The 14928-nt window shown below is 42.2% G+C and overlaps 1 protein-coding gene across 1 annotated transcript in view; it reads left to right on the top strand.

The window, feature by feature from the left end:
- The window catches only part of MASP1 (MBL associated serine protease 1), a 90393-nt gene that overhangs the window by 53953 nt on the left and 21512 nt on the right, over window positions 1-14928 (top strand). Inside the window, exons 9-10 of the mRNA XM_089508671.1 lie at window positions 10473-10610; window positions 12460-12534. Coding sequence (XP_089364797.1) covers window positions 10473-10610; window positions 12460-12534 — 213 coding nt within the window. The remainder of the gene's footprint in view (window positions 1-10472; window positions 10611-12459; window positions 12535-14928) is intronic.

Genomic DNA, 14928 nt, shown 5'->3' with positions numbered 1-14928 from the left:
GATTTGTTGCATTCTTCGCTTTCCTTGGGGGTGATGGCTTTCCCAATTTATTCCTTCTCCTCCTCCTCACTATTCGCTCTGCTTTGTCTTTATTCCCAATGAGTCTCTTTTTACATGGCATTATGCCCATCACTCCCAAATTTGACTTGTGGGAAAGCATGAAAGATAAATGGCAACCCTATTTAGAAATACGTGAGCGCCAGCATGATGTAGTACTGGGCAGCACAGCTTTGAATCCCCACTCAGCCATGGAAACCCACTGGGTGACCATGATTTACCTATCTGGGGGGTTTCTTGGCAAGTTTTGTTCAGAGGGAGTTTGCCAGTGCCTTTCTCTGAGGCTGAGAGAGTGTGAATTGCCCATGATCACCCAGTAGGTTTCTATGGCTGAGCGAGGCATTGAACCCTGGTCCCTAAACTCATAGATTGTAAGCCTGAGGGCAGGGAACTGTCTGATTAAAAATATTATTGTAAGCCGCCCTGAGAGCCATTAGGGCTGAAGGGTGGGATATAAATACCTAAATAAATAAAAAAATAAATAGTCCAACACTCAAACCACTTCACAACATTGGTTCAAAATCAGATCAGCATCTTGGACTAAAGCTGAGAGTAGATTCGCTGTCCCATCCACATGGAAGCCACCAGCCATCATAGAAAAATTCTCAGGTGAGCTAATATAATAGCATTTGGTATTGCTTGGTGTAGTCCCTCAGCAAATAGACAGCAAGAAAAGCAGGAACATTTGCTTATCAGTTTTGAAAAATACAAAATCACCTTGTTAGAAAACAACCTTTGCAGAGCTCACAGGCATCTTTGCCAATGAAATGGGGAGAAATGAAACAGGGTTATTTTTATTATTTATTTATTTATTTATTTATTGTCTTTTTTAAAAAAATACTTACAAGTGTGGAATGAAGTTTAGATGCTGAGTTAGAAAAAGAAAGTCAACAGAAGCCAGATTTGCATTCGTTCTTGCAGTGCAGTCTTGTGGCTGTGTTCTAGAAGAGTTTATTCCTGGCTTTCCACCAGCATTTGTAGCTGGCATCTTCGGAGAAGATATGAAATGCATGAAATGTATTATTGAAATGCTCAATGCATATTTGCATCTGTATAGACAATGTACAAATTGCATCTGCATGCATAATGCACAGTGGCACTGCACATCCAACTCTGATTCCACAACCGTCAATAGAAAAGGCTACATCAGTATGAGCATAGTGTTTAGATAGAGAGAGATGTAATAGTACCATTCTATTCTGCTTTGCTCAGACCTCACCTGGAATCCTGTGTTCAGTTCTGGGCACCACAATTCAAGAAGAATGTGGACAAGCTGAAGTATGTCCAGGGGAGAGTGACCAAAATGGGGAAAGGTCTGCCTACTAAACTACCAAGCCCTATGAGATGTGGCTTAGGGAGCTGGGGTTGGTTAGCCTAGAGAAGAGAATATTAAGGTGTGGCATAATAGCCATGTTTAAATATTTGAAGCAATGTCATATTGAATTTGGAGTGAGCTTACTTTCTGCTGCTGCAGAGAACAATGGATTCAAAGTTCAGGAAAAGAGATTCCACCTCAATTAGGAAGAACTTCCAGACAGTAAGAGCTGTTGGACAGTGGAATATGCTACCTTGGAGTGTGATGAAATCTCTTTCTTTGAGGGTGTTTAAGCAGAGGCTGGATGGCCATCTGTCAGGAGCTCTTTATTGTGTCTTCCTGCATGGCAGAAAGACATAGATGCCCCTTGGAATCTCTTCTAACACTAGGGTTCTATAATTCTAAGAGGTGTCAGACTATGTCCAAAAAGTACAACCATGTAGGCAAGGGAATTTACACATGCATAAGTCACAGAATGCCAGCTGCACTTTCAGGTGGAATAAATTCCTTTTAGAATCATTGGCGGGGTACATACCGCCGCTTTGCGGCGGTCTGCCGCCGCCGCCAGTAGGTCCGCGGGGGAGCCGGAGCCTTCAGACGGCCCGACTCCCGCGCGGACCGAAAAAGAAGCTCCAAAATGGAGCTTCTTTTACCGTCGCGTTTGCGACGTAGCGAGGCGCCAGGGGCGCGCTCGCTACGTCACAAGCGGCGCGACGCGTACGGACGCTCAGCGTCCGATACGCAAAGATGGCGGCGCCCATGTGGAAGGGGCACCGCCATCTTGTACGTATAGAATATGTACTAGGGTTAGGGGGGTGCGGAAGCACCGCCCCTTCCTAACCCTAGTACGTATTCTATACGTACTAAATGGCAGTATGTATCCCGCCATTGAATCATAGAGTTGGAAGAGACCCCAAGGGCCATCCAGTCCAACCCCAGTCTGCCATGCAGGAATTCACAATCAAAGCATCCCCAACAGATGGCCATCCAGCCTCTGTTTAAAGACCTCCAAAGAAGGAGACTCCACCACCCTCCGAGGGAGTGTGTTCCACCATCAAACAGTTCTTACTGTCAAGATTTTCCTCCAAATGTTTAGGTGGAATCTCTTTTCCTGTAGCTTGTATTCATTGTTCCCTGTTCTAGTCTCTGGAGCAGCAGAAAACAAGCTTGCTCCATCATCAATGTGATCCTCCATCCTCGAGTGTATGGTCCCAGGATCCCACAAAAAATCCATAAGTACAGTGAAATATGCAGGTCTTCTCTGCCAACATCCTAGCTGTACGACTACACAAAAATAAGCCTAACTTGCAAGCATCTTAACCTTGCTGCATAAACTTGGTACAATAGCATTCTATCTCACATTTACATCATGGCCCAGAAGGGGTCTCAATACAAAACATGGGGTGCTGGGATGGAGTTTTGGAAACCAACAATGACTGGCTTTATCACAAAACCTAAAAACACATAGAAATGGGTATGTGTCAATTATTAAATGCATTGGTATGGCTAGGGAGGCAGCAGGAGCCCTGAATGATGAAAAAGTTAAAGGAGAACTAAAGGATGATAAGGAAATTGCAGAGAAGGTAAATGATTTTGTTGCTTCTCTCTTCACTGGTGATGATGTAGATTAGATCGAAGTATTTTTAGGAAAGCCCTCTGCTCCATGCACTTGGGATAAACAGAGTTGACAAAATATGAAGTTCTGGGCCTAGTGATCAAATTTCAAATAAATTACTGACTCCAAATTATATCCATCTGAGATTTAAAGAGCTGAAATGGGTAATTCCTGGTTGATGAACAAAAAATGGTGGATCTTTCCGTAGAAGACTGGAGAGTTGTCAATGTAACATCATTTTAAAAATAAATAAAGGGAATAAATAAAGGGAAACCATGAGGATGCCAGAAAGCTACAGACTGGTTAGCTTAATGCCTGTTCCAGCTGTGTTGATGGAGCTGGTTGTAAAATATAAAAATGATCAAGTGCATAGAAGGGCAAGAAGGAGAACCAACATGGATTCTGCACCAGTAAGACCTCTACTATTAACTTTTCAAAGCACAAGTGTGAATAATGCACACCTCCAAATGTTCTTGCATTGCAATTCCCAGCACTGTTCACTCTTCACTGTGTGGTCTAGGGCTACTGGGACTTGCAGTCCAACAATATCTGGAGGGCCACATGATTCCCATCCCTGTTTTAAAGTGTCAGTACATGGAAATACATGACACCATATATTTGTGTCAACAAATATGTACAGTGCGATCCCCATATTTGTTGGGATACATTACCAGACTTACCACAGATAGCAAAAACTGCAGATAATGAATAAATGCTATATTTCTGCTAGACAGTCACCACAGAATCATGCTGAAAGGCACATAATGAATGCCCAACTGCGTACCTGGAATCCTGTTGGTTAATTGCCACTAGAGTAGACCCTTTTCAATCCATTGTTGAATGATGACTCAACATTAAGTAAATACAGTTGATTCCATAGGTTTACTCTAGTTTGGGATAACAAAAGGATTTAAGCTCAGTCAAAAGAGTTACAACAGGTTTACAGCTGAATATAAAGAAAACAAAAATAATGACCACAGATTATTTATATAACCTGAAGGTAGATGGCAGAGACACTGAATTTCCTGTATCTAGGCTCAATCCTTAATCAAAATGGAAACTGCAGTCAAAAAACGAGAAATGACTAAAGGTCTGTTCTCAAGAAAAAAATAAAACTGAAACTGATCAGGAGATTATTGGCTTCCACCTTGCCTCTCTGCATGCTGTCTGAGCACTTCCATTCTCTTTCCGGAGGGAGACTGTCATAAAAGCATGCCTTTTGCCAAACTGATTTTTCCAGCTTAACAAAAGACATGTTTTTACCACCATCTTCCTCAGGAAGGGAATGGAAGTGCTATGACAAGATACAGAGAAGCATGGAGAAAGCCGCTACTCTCCTGATCCAGTTTGTCTTTCCTTTCTCATGCAATAAGGCAAGTCGACTAGGACTGCATCTGCACTGCAGAAATAATGCAGTTTTGACACCACTCCCTTCCCTAGCTAGAGCATGATGGTCCCATTTATAAGCATCACTTCTGGCAGTGTCAGCAATTTGCATTAGCTAGAATGTGGGGCAGGTTCTGCAGTGTGCCTTAAGGTGTCTGCAAACACATTCATGCTTCCAGCCTTAGGATTTTCCACTTGACATCTGGAGGCGGTGGAGGAGTAAATACGGCTCATGCACCATCTGCTTGGCCCACTGTGCAAAGCTGTCACCTCTCTCACAATGCAAACCCATCTCTCGAAAGATACACGGGGGATTTCTCAGACAGCAAAAACAGGCCCTCCTCCTTCCCAAGTTTCATGACACATCGTAGCCCATCTGTTTCTCTTGACTGAATGACGACAAATACAGCCTCCTCAAGTCAAAAAACACAGAGGCACAGAGATTACTCAGAGATGGGAGTTGCGCTCTAAAAATTAATAGTTTGGTCATATTAGCAAGACGTGGGATGGACTCATCAGGCTGATGGGAGCCATTCTTGACCTTCTTTACAAGCTTTTGCTGTTTCCATGGCTGCCCATCCCTGCCAGTTTACTCTCTGTAGGTAACATCCTACATTGTTGAGCACAGTGTGAGAGTTCTGCATGCAGATCTATGCTACAGTTCTCCTATCACCACTCCCAGGATTCACCATTTGGAATCATAGAATCCTAGGGATGGAAAAGACCACAAGAGCCATCCAATCCAGCCCCATTCTGCCAAGACAACACATTAAAGCACTCCCTGTGACAGATGGCCATCCAGTCTCTGGTTAAAAACTTCCAAAGAAGGAGACTTCACTGAGAATACTCTGATACAGCATATTCCACTATGCAACAGCTCTTACTATCAGGAAGTTCTTCTGAATGTTTAGGTGGAATCTCTTTTCCTGTAATTTGAATCCATTGCTCTGTGACTTAGGTCCAAAACACAGTGCAGAAATAATCCAGTTTGAGACCACTTTAAATGCTCAGCGCTAGGGAATCCTGGGAATTGTAGTTTCTTGTGGCACCAGAGCTCTCAGACAGAGAAGGCTAAATGTCTCATAAAACAAATCCCCTAGCACTGAGCCAGGGCACTTAAAGCAGTCTCAAACTGGATTATTTCTGCATTATGTTTTGGACCTTAGTCTCTGGAGCAGCTGAAAACAAGTTTGCTCCTTCCTCAACATGACATCCCTTCAAATATTTAAACATGGCCATTATGTCCCCTCTTAAGCCTTCTCTTCTCCAGGCTAAACATACCCAACTTCCTAAGCCACTCCTCATAAGGCTTGATGGTTTCCAGACCACCATTTTGGTGGCCTTCCTTTGGACACATTTCATCTTGTCAACATCCTTCCTGAACTGGGGGAACCCAGAACTGGATACAGGATGCTGTTGCACAGTATTTTATTACGTGACCCCCCCCCCCCCACACACACACACACTGCCATCTTTCTGATGCTGGTGGAGAAATATGTGGCTGTGTCCCCATCACCAAATGCAAACTGAGGAAATCTTCTGCCAAGATAAGCCAAGAAGTCTCAGCAGATGATGTCCTCAGTCTTTGGGGACATCACCAGACACTTCCCTAATCCCTTTAACTCTCCAGGAGCAATGACATAGCTGTGGAGAGTGGACTACTGCAATGGTGAGCCTGGAGGTGGGATTGTGCTTTGGATGTTGACAAAGGAGGGAGAGAATACCAACCTCCACAATGACCTAAAAAATACATATGTAAGCATAAAGTGGATTTATACTGGCATGTGTCACTAAAAGGATGTCAGCCACTTTCTCCAGGCCTCTTCTGACTGTAATAATAATAATAATAATAATAATAATAATAATAATAATAATAATTTTTATCCTGCCCCTCTGTGAAACACCACCAGGGAAGCTTACAACATTAAAACATACATTGCCATATCCCAAGATCCCACCCACCCCCTAAAATACAATTAACAAATTACAATTTAAAACATAACATAAAATAATAGTCAGGGGCGCGTTACAGACCACCCGTTTGGGGCGGCCTGTATCCGGCCCTTTCCCCGCTGGATCGGGGCCTCAGGGCCGCTCGGCCCCTTTCTGCCTTGCATCACTGGCGCAGCCATCTAAAGGCTGCACCAGTGACGCAAATCCTAGAAGGAGCTCCATTTCGGAGCTCCTTGCTGGCCGTGAAAAGGGCATCCCAGGCCTCCTTGCGCAGTGCAAGGACATCACGTCCGCGCCGCCCTGTTTGGAGGCAGCGCGTTCGTGATGTCCTAATGGTGGCGCCCATGTAGAATGGGCGCTGCCATTTTGTACGTACCGTGTACATACTAGGGTTGGGGGCGTCTGGAAGAGACACCCCCGGGCAACCCTAGTACGTACATGGTACGTACTTTAGGCGTGTCTGTAACACGCCAAAGAAACAAACAATAACTGCAGCAAAAGTCAGGGTATAACAAGTTAAGCCTTTTGGGTGACCAGGAATCTATTCAGGAAAGGCCTGCTGGAAGAAATCCATCTTTAACAGCTTTTTAAAGCTGTTTAAGGTGGTAATGTGACAGATCTCATCCGGCAGGCCATTCCATAATCTGAGAGTTCTTCCACACTGCAGAAATAAAACAGCTTCATATAACTTTAACTGCCATGGTGTTATCCTGTGGAATCCTGGGATTTGTAAGTTGGTGAAGTATCCAGCCTGGTCTATCAGAGAGCTCTGGTGCTTCACCCAGCTACAAATCTGAAGATTCTATGGGGGAAAGTCATAGCCGTTAAAGTGGTGTCAAACTGCTTTATTTCCTTCCACTGTATAGATATACCTTTGGAGTCCTTGGATAGAATACCATTTTTGTCTTACACATATGTTAGGTTTCCATGTGGAAGCAGTTTGACATTTTTCCAAGGCAGAATGTCTGCATTTTGGGTCAAGGCTGCAGAAGCAGGGTTGATGCATGCAGATTCACCTTCAGTAGGATAATGAGTGTTCTCTGGCACATATCCATTGCCCAACACTGCCATTCAACACAAGGCTTGCACAATGCAAGGTGGAGATTTATGCTATGCAACCCAAACGTGGGCTCCAAGCCACCATCTCTAAATGTAGAGGCTGAAGTCCTACCAAACTTTAGCCCTCCAGGTTTTGGTTTCTAACTGGAGGGTGCAGTCCTTTCACCTTCCAAAGTGCAGAGACAAACAAAATTGGGGGAAATCCCACCCCAAAACATTATTCATTGCTGAAACTCGCACTTTACCCCAAACCTATTCTGAAAGAGAGGAAATCACACACACCCCCCCAAAAAAAAAAAACACATCAAAAAATTGAAAGCTTCCCAGCAGGTCTTAAACCTCATTCTCAGAGCTTCCACCTATAATGTGTAATATTATTCTTTCCCACAATTGCTCCTATTTTGAACAGCATGCTGGATCTTCAGTCCGAAGGTGAGCTGCTCTGTGAAGCAGCTGAGCAAGATCTCCCTTCCTTGCATAACAGGCAGAACGAGGATTGTGAACTGCATCTCTCAAACCCCCCCCCCCCCCCCGGAATCCAGTTGTGGAGACTACAAAGCCTAGCATCCTTGCAACTGGCCATGCTAACTTAGGGATTGGGAAGTCTGGGTCCAAAAAAGTAACTTTTCCGATCTCTGCACAAACATTCAACTTTTCCCGCTTGCCTTTGGATATGTACCAAAATCTTATCAAGGCAAACTGCACTGATAATAGTTATCAGGCTCTGGAAACTGTTCCCTCTTGCACAAGCGAGATTTCCCTAGCTTCTAGAAATCCATGTGGTCAAGTGAGCTGGCCTTTCCTATCATTTCCAGCATTTCCCAGTCCCTGGTTGCTTTTCCCCAGCTGTGTTTATTAACAGGAAAGGCAAGACCAGACCGGCAGTCATCCTGTTAGTGCATGATACTCATATCCTAAAGGAGCATTTGGACATTTCTACCCAGTGCAGAAGTCTGTATACATTTCAGAACTGCAGAAGCACATGAGGTGGCAGTGTGCATTGCAAGCATCCATTCCACAATTGGGGTGAATCTACATTGTAAAAATAACACAGTTTTGACACCACTTTAAGTGCTGTAGATCCATCCTATAGAATTCTGAGGTTTGTAGTTTTACAAGGTCTTTAGCCCTCTCTTCCAAATAGTGCCCTGGCAGCACAGCAGTTAAATGCTGGTACTGCAGCCACAAAGTTGTGAGTTCGATGCCAGGGCCCCAAGGTTGATTCAGCCTTCCATCCTTTCATCAGCCAGTAAAATGAGTACCCAGCTTGTTGGGAGCAATTGGCTTACAGATTGTAAACTGTTTAGAGAGTGATGAATTCACTATGAAGGGGTATAGAAATGTAAATGCTATTGCTATTGCTATTGGTGTCTCAGCAAACTACAAATCTCAGGATTCTGTAGGATGGGGCCATGACAGTTTAAACTGATATCAAACTGCATTATTTCTACTGTGTACATGCACCCTAGGTTGCATATTAAGTCGTGCAATGTTTCAACTCACTAATGTTGTTGTTATTTGCTGTCAAGTTGGCTTTGATTTATGATGGCCCTATGAATGACAGACTTCTACATTACTCTGTCATCAACTACCTTGCTCCAGTCTTGCAAACTCAGGACAGCTGTGGCTTCCTTGATTGAAATAATCCACTTACAGTACAATCTCCCTCTTTTCCTACTGCCTTCTTGCTGCATTACAGGTTACGTCTCTCTTACTTAAAATTACAAAACCTGAAATATTCCAAAATCTGAAATTGCCCACAAAGGTGCTGGGTCTTTGCTTTCTGATTGTTCAGTGTATACAAACTCTGCTTCATGCACACAATTATTTTAGAACACAGTCAGCCCTCTATGTCCACTGATTCTTTATCCATGGATACAACTATCCATGGCTTGAAAATATTCCAAAACTCTATAAATTCCAAAAAGCAAACCTTAATTTGGCTATTTAATATAAGGAGCACCATTTTACTACATCATTGAATATAATGGGACTTATCTACAGGGGGTCTTGCAATCAAACCCCTGCTGATACTAAGGAACCACTGTATTGTGTATAAAATTACCACCAGACTATGGGTATGAAGTATATACAAAACATAAATGAATTTAATGTCTAGATGTGGGTCCAGTTTCCAAGATATCTCATTATTCATATATACAAATATGCCAAAATCTGGAAAAAAAATCCAAACTCTAAAACATTTTTGGTCCTAAGCATTTCAGATAAGGAAGAATCAACCTGTATTGTCTTTTCTAAGGAGTCACGTCATCTCATGAAAGTCCAAAGTATGACAGCCTTAGTTTAGTCATCTTTGATTCTAGTGGAAATTCAGGTTTGATCTATTCACTTTCCTATTTGACAGTCCATGGTATTAGCAGAACTCTCCTCCAGTGCTACATGTCAAATGAGTTGATTGTCTTCCTCTCAGCTTTCTTCAGTGTCCAATTTTCACTAATGCAGTATCAACACACAATCATCCGTGAGTGTAAAGTTATCCTTCATCTTCTTAATGGATGATCTTACCTATGGTTTGTTAGCAACAAATAAAAAATAGCCAATTTCTTTCTCAACTCAAAGGTGCTTACTCAGCTCCCGAGCAGAAGTGAAAGATCCATATTTGGAACAAAGTCACTATTTTATTTGAAAGAAATTGGTCTGTTTTTCATCCATATTCTCAGCAATCATCATTGTGCAGTTCTGTGTGGGAGTCGTAATAGGCTGATGCACAGGAAGAGAAACATGGGCCATTTAAATCTGAAATGTAATGTAGTGTTAGTCTGTACCACTGTAAATAGGGGAAGCCAATATTCAGCACATCCAATGGTGGTATGTTCAGAATATACCCACAAAAAATACAGCATGAAGGGCATGTTTGCCCCATCATTGCCCCAAATATAGTATTACCAGCAGATCTTGTGGTGATCATTAAAAGCAGCATTGGTGTAGAAATTGACATGGGTGCTTGTAAGTTCTTGCCAAAATTATCTCTTTCACAATGCCCAAGATTCACTGCAAAGGAAAGCACACCTTGCCTCAAAAATGCACACATTTGACATTTTCTGTCTTTTCTGCTCGGCTTTCTAGTTGCAGACTGCCAGATGCCACCCAGGCTGGACCATGGCTTTGTGACCTTCTCCACACCAAACAACCTGACGACATACCAGTCAGTGATCCAGTATTCCTGCCAGCATCCTTACTACCAGATGGTGCCCAACATCACAGGTAAGACCGGCTGCCTTGGAGATCCAGCCAGCATGGAAGGTACATTGCAGCTGGCATCTTCTTCATGAATTATGATGGCATTGTTGTTTGTTGTTAGCTGCTCTTAAGTCAGCCTCAACTCATGGTGACCCTGCGGATGAGACATCTCCAAGATCCCCTGTCTTCCGGGGCTCTACTCAGGTCCTGTAAATTCAGGCCCATGCCCTCTCTAATTTGGTCTATCCCTCTGATTTGCAGTGTTCCTCTCTTTCTACTGCACTCTAGCTTTCCTAGCATTATTATCTTTTCCAATGATTCATGGTTTCTCATGATGGGGCCAAAGCACAACTGCCTAAATTTAATAATCTTGGCTTCCAGGGAGATTTCTGGCTTGATCTGTTCAATATCCTATTTGTTTGTCTTTTTGGCCATCCATAGTATCCTCAGCACCCTTTTCCAGCACCATATCTCAAATGAATTAATTTTCTTCCTATCTGCTTTCTTCACTGTTTAACTCTCATATCCGTACATGGTGATGGGAAATACAATGGATTGGACGATTCTAACTTTAGTATTCAGTTGTATATCTTTATGCTTTATGATCTTGTCTAGTTCTTTCAACACTGCCCTTCCTATTCCTGGTCTTCTGATTTCTTGACTGCACTCTCTATTCTGATCAGTGTTAGATCCAAGGTATGGGAACTCTTTAACTACTTTGATTTCTTCATTGTCTATGTAGGTGCTCCATGGTCATTATTTTTCTTTTCTTTATGTTTGGTAACAAGCCTGCCTTTGCCCTTTCTTCCTTGACTTTGCTTAGTAGTTGTTCCAAGTCCATGATGGAGTAGTATGGTGTCATCTGCATATCTTGGATTGTCGATATTCCTCTCTCCTATCCTTTACTCCTCCTTCTTCTCTGTCTAAGCCTGCTCTTTGTATGATATTTTCTGCATACAGGTTGAATAAATAGAGTGATAATATCCTTGACCCCTTTGCCAAATGGAAACCATTTTGTTTCGGCCTTTTCTGTTCTTACAGTAGCCTATTGTTCTAAGCACAGATGTCTCATCAAATGTAGTGGCACTCCCATGTCTTTAAGAATGTTTCATAGCTTTTTGTATAAGACGTACACCATCACAACTCAACTTTTACAGTTTATTGGCAGTTGTTCGTGTTTACACCAGTATCCAGTGTCTGTTGCTTCTTTTTACTCACTTTATTTTATAACGGAAGAAATGCCATCCACAAACAAATCCTTCAGTTCAATCAAAACAATTTGTTTTAAAAGAGCCCTTTTTAAAAGAACAGTTATTATTTAAGCCAGTGGCTGTAACATCTGACCTGCATTTTTCAACTTGATTTTCTGATTTTAGCCCTATGTTGATGTAGTCCTACACATTAATGCAAAAAAGAAAATAAAATAAAATTTGAACAAAACAAAATAATTTAAACAGTTTTTTTTAATTAAATTAAAAACTAGTCGTTATCCGCCAACCCTGCAATTCATCTTGGAAACAATTTTCAAGGCTGTCTTGGACTGTTAGCATCTTCCATTTTTGAGAACCAAAAGGGAATTTGGGTCACTTTGGGGGTTTGTTTGTTCATTTTTGTTTTTGTTTTATTTCTTTATTTCATAGCATCACTGTTTGTCGCTTTGGCTGCCTTTGGGTTCCCATAGATGCCCTGAGCAAAAACTTGCTGCCCATCTCCCTTGGAGTTGCCCATCCCAATGTAAACTGGTGCCACTGTTGTTGCAATAAAAACACTGTATGGAAGTACAGCTATTAAAAAAGGTGGGGAAAGGTTGTTACAGCCCCACCTGGTGGCCTTCTTCAAATTCACAGCAAAGTATTGTTTGGTTGTTCCCCAGGTACCTACACCTGTGATGCCAAGGGATTTTGGCAGAGTGCTGAGCTGGGAAGACGCCTACCAACTTGTCAGCCAGGTACCTTGACTGTACTGGGGCAACACTGGCACCAGCAGTTCTCTGTTGATTCCAATCCGTTATTTTAAAGGTGGTGTGATCTTTTGATTTATACAGATCTCTTCTTCGGTAGAAAATGAGAATCGAAGACATGAAAGGTGTCTGTTTTGGTCTTTGGGTTTCATCCTAGGGGCTGGTCATAAGGCTCTCTGAGACTCTATCGGTTTGAAATTGATATGGGGATAGGGGAAATTATCATTATTAGCGGTCGAGATGCTGCAGCACAGCCTATGGTTGCATCTGCATTGTAGAAATAATGCAGTTTGACACCAGTTTAACTGCTATGGCTCCATCCTACAGAATCCTAGGATTTGCAGTTTGGTGAGGCATCAGCACTTTTTGGGAGAGAAGATTAAAGACCTTTTAAAAATAACAAATCCTAGGATTCCATAGGAAGGAGCCTTTGCACATAAAGAGATGCCAGACATTATTTCTACAGCATAAATGCACCCTTAGCTAATAAATGGGTGTCAGTACAAGGCATGAATGACAGAGTTTGATCTAGTGGGAAGGCAAGGCTTGTTGATACACCCTAGAGATGTAAAGTGTCACAGTGCATTCTTGCATGAACAACTTCAAAGGTTTTTCTCTCCATGTGGTGAGATTACAAGAGGGTTATTTGGTGCACTTTTATTGTCTTTTTAGTCTTTGGAACTTTGCAAAAAATCTGTTGGGGCAAAAGTAAAATAAACTTTTTATGCAAAAAGATAAAACCTAAGATTTTACAGAAGAAAAAAAAATACACAGGAAAAAGCATAAACAAGGGCAAAATACCTATATCAGGACATAAATCTCCATACAAGGAGTTGCATGTTGAATGGCAATGTTGCACCACAGAATTCACAATCAAATGTACATCTGTATGAATGATGGTACCACAGGTAAACGGTGCATTGAATGCACACACACCGCGTTGGGCAACAACATGCCATCATTTTTGCAGGGCACTCATTCATGTGACACCAACAAGATTCCAGCCATTGTGTGTGTGTGTGTGTGTGTGTGTGTGTGTGTGTGTGTGTGTGTTGCCCAAATGAATTTTTCAAAGGACCTAATATTTTTAAAAAAATTAAAATGTTGTGGCTCATCATTTTTTCAAGAGGATGTCCTGATGTGCTGAGAGTGAGAACATTTCCAAATATTCTTTTGCACCAACTAGTGTATGAAAGGAGTTGAAAGAGATGGCCCTTGAGTCCCCTTCCAAACCTTAGACTTTATGATTCTGTATTCAGCAAAGGAGGAAGCTAACTTTTCTAAGTAAGGTCTCTCTGGGCTTTGTGCAACCCACAAAGCTGAGTACAAGCTTCCTTCTCCCTCTTAAGATCTGGCGTTCCCAGAGACATGCTCTTTTTCCGTCCGCTTCTGGTACTAATGGAATCCAGTTGGGGCCAGCAGTTCCCAGAGAAAGTTTTCCAGAGGTCATGGCAAGTTGGCCAGGAGGATGAGCAAAGGATTCTGCTGTGCTTCCCTCTTCTCCCTGCTTGATTCAAGCCAGCTGCCTGTCACTAGGAAGCCTCATTTCCTGCAGGACTTTCTGGGGCAGATCACTGACTTCGGACACAGCCAACACGGCCGGAGTAAACAAATCAATGGAGTGTCCTTCTTTTCTGAATGGTTTGTGTGCAGCTACTATTCAAGGCCCAGTGATTTGGACAGAAGTGTGTTCCCTTCAACAAAGGAAAGACTTTTCGTTCTTGAGTCAGAATGCCTAGAATTGGGCTGCTTCATTTAGGCCAGAGCAGGCAACTACTGCAGATTCAGGAGCTCATTTCTGTCCTTAAAATTTTGGGGTAGCTATAGAAACTGACAAAAAGAAATTGGGAGAGGGGTCTGTAACCATTAAGGTCTGGAAGCATACCTTCCAACCGTGCCAATTTGGTTGCTTGGCCACATGCATCCCAGTTTACATCTGTGAAAAGCTGGTCGATATGTGGAAGTCTAGTTCTGGTTTGGAAAATCTGGGTCTTTTTAAGTAGTTATTTTAATATCAAATAATGGAAAGGGGCTGTAACTACTACATCCTCAGTCAAGGGTACAAAACCTGAGCGTTAGTTTAGTTTATTGCTCAGTCCAAAGACCAGTGCAAACAGAACTTCCAAACTTTCATACAGTTACTATTACATTAAAAGAATTAAAGTTAGAATTGACTAAATAAAATACAAGCCTAGACTTGAAATACATATCTTACATTATAAAACAAAACACATTGTAATAACAGAGAGAGGGAGAAATAGAGAGAGAGAGAGCGCTTATCAACCCTTTGAGTTTTAACAAAAGCATTTTAAAGCTCATATATTCAGGATTCTATATCGGTTTAGATGGTCTCCAAACCAACAAAGAGGCAGGATGTGAATA

Source organism: Sceloporus occidentalis, unplaced genomic scaffold (genome assembly GCF_023333645.1).
Source record: "Sceloporus occidentalis isolate IW3139 unplaced genomic scaffold, rSceOcc1.0.p SCAF_2, whole genome shotgun sequence".
NCBI lineage: Eukaryota > Metazoa > Chordata > Lepidosauria > Squamata > Phrynosomatidae > Sceloporus > Sceloporus occidentalis.
This window is presented reverse-complemented; position numbering and strand designations above follow the sequence as displayed.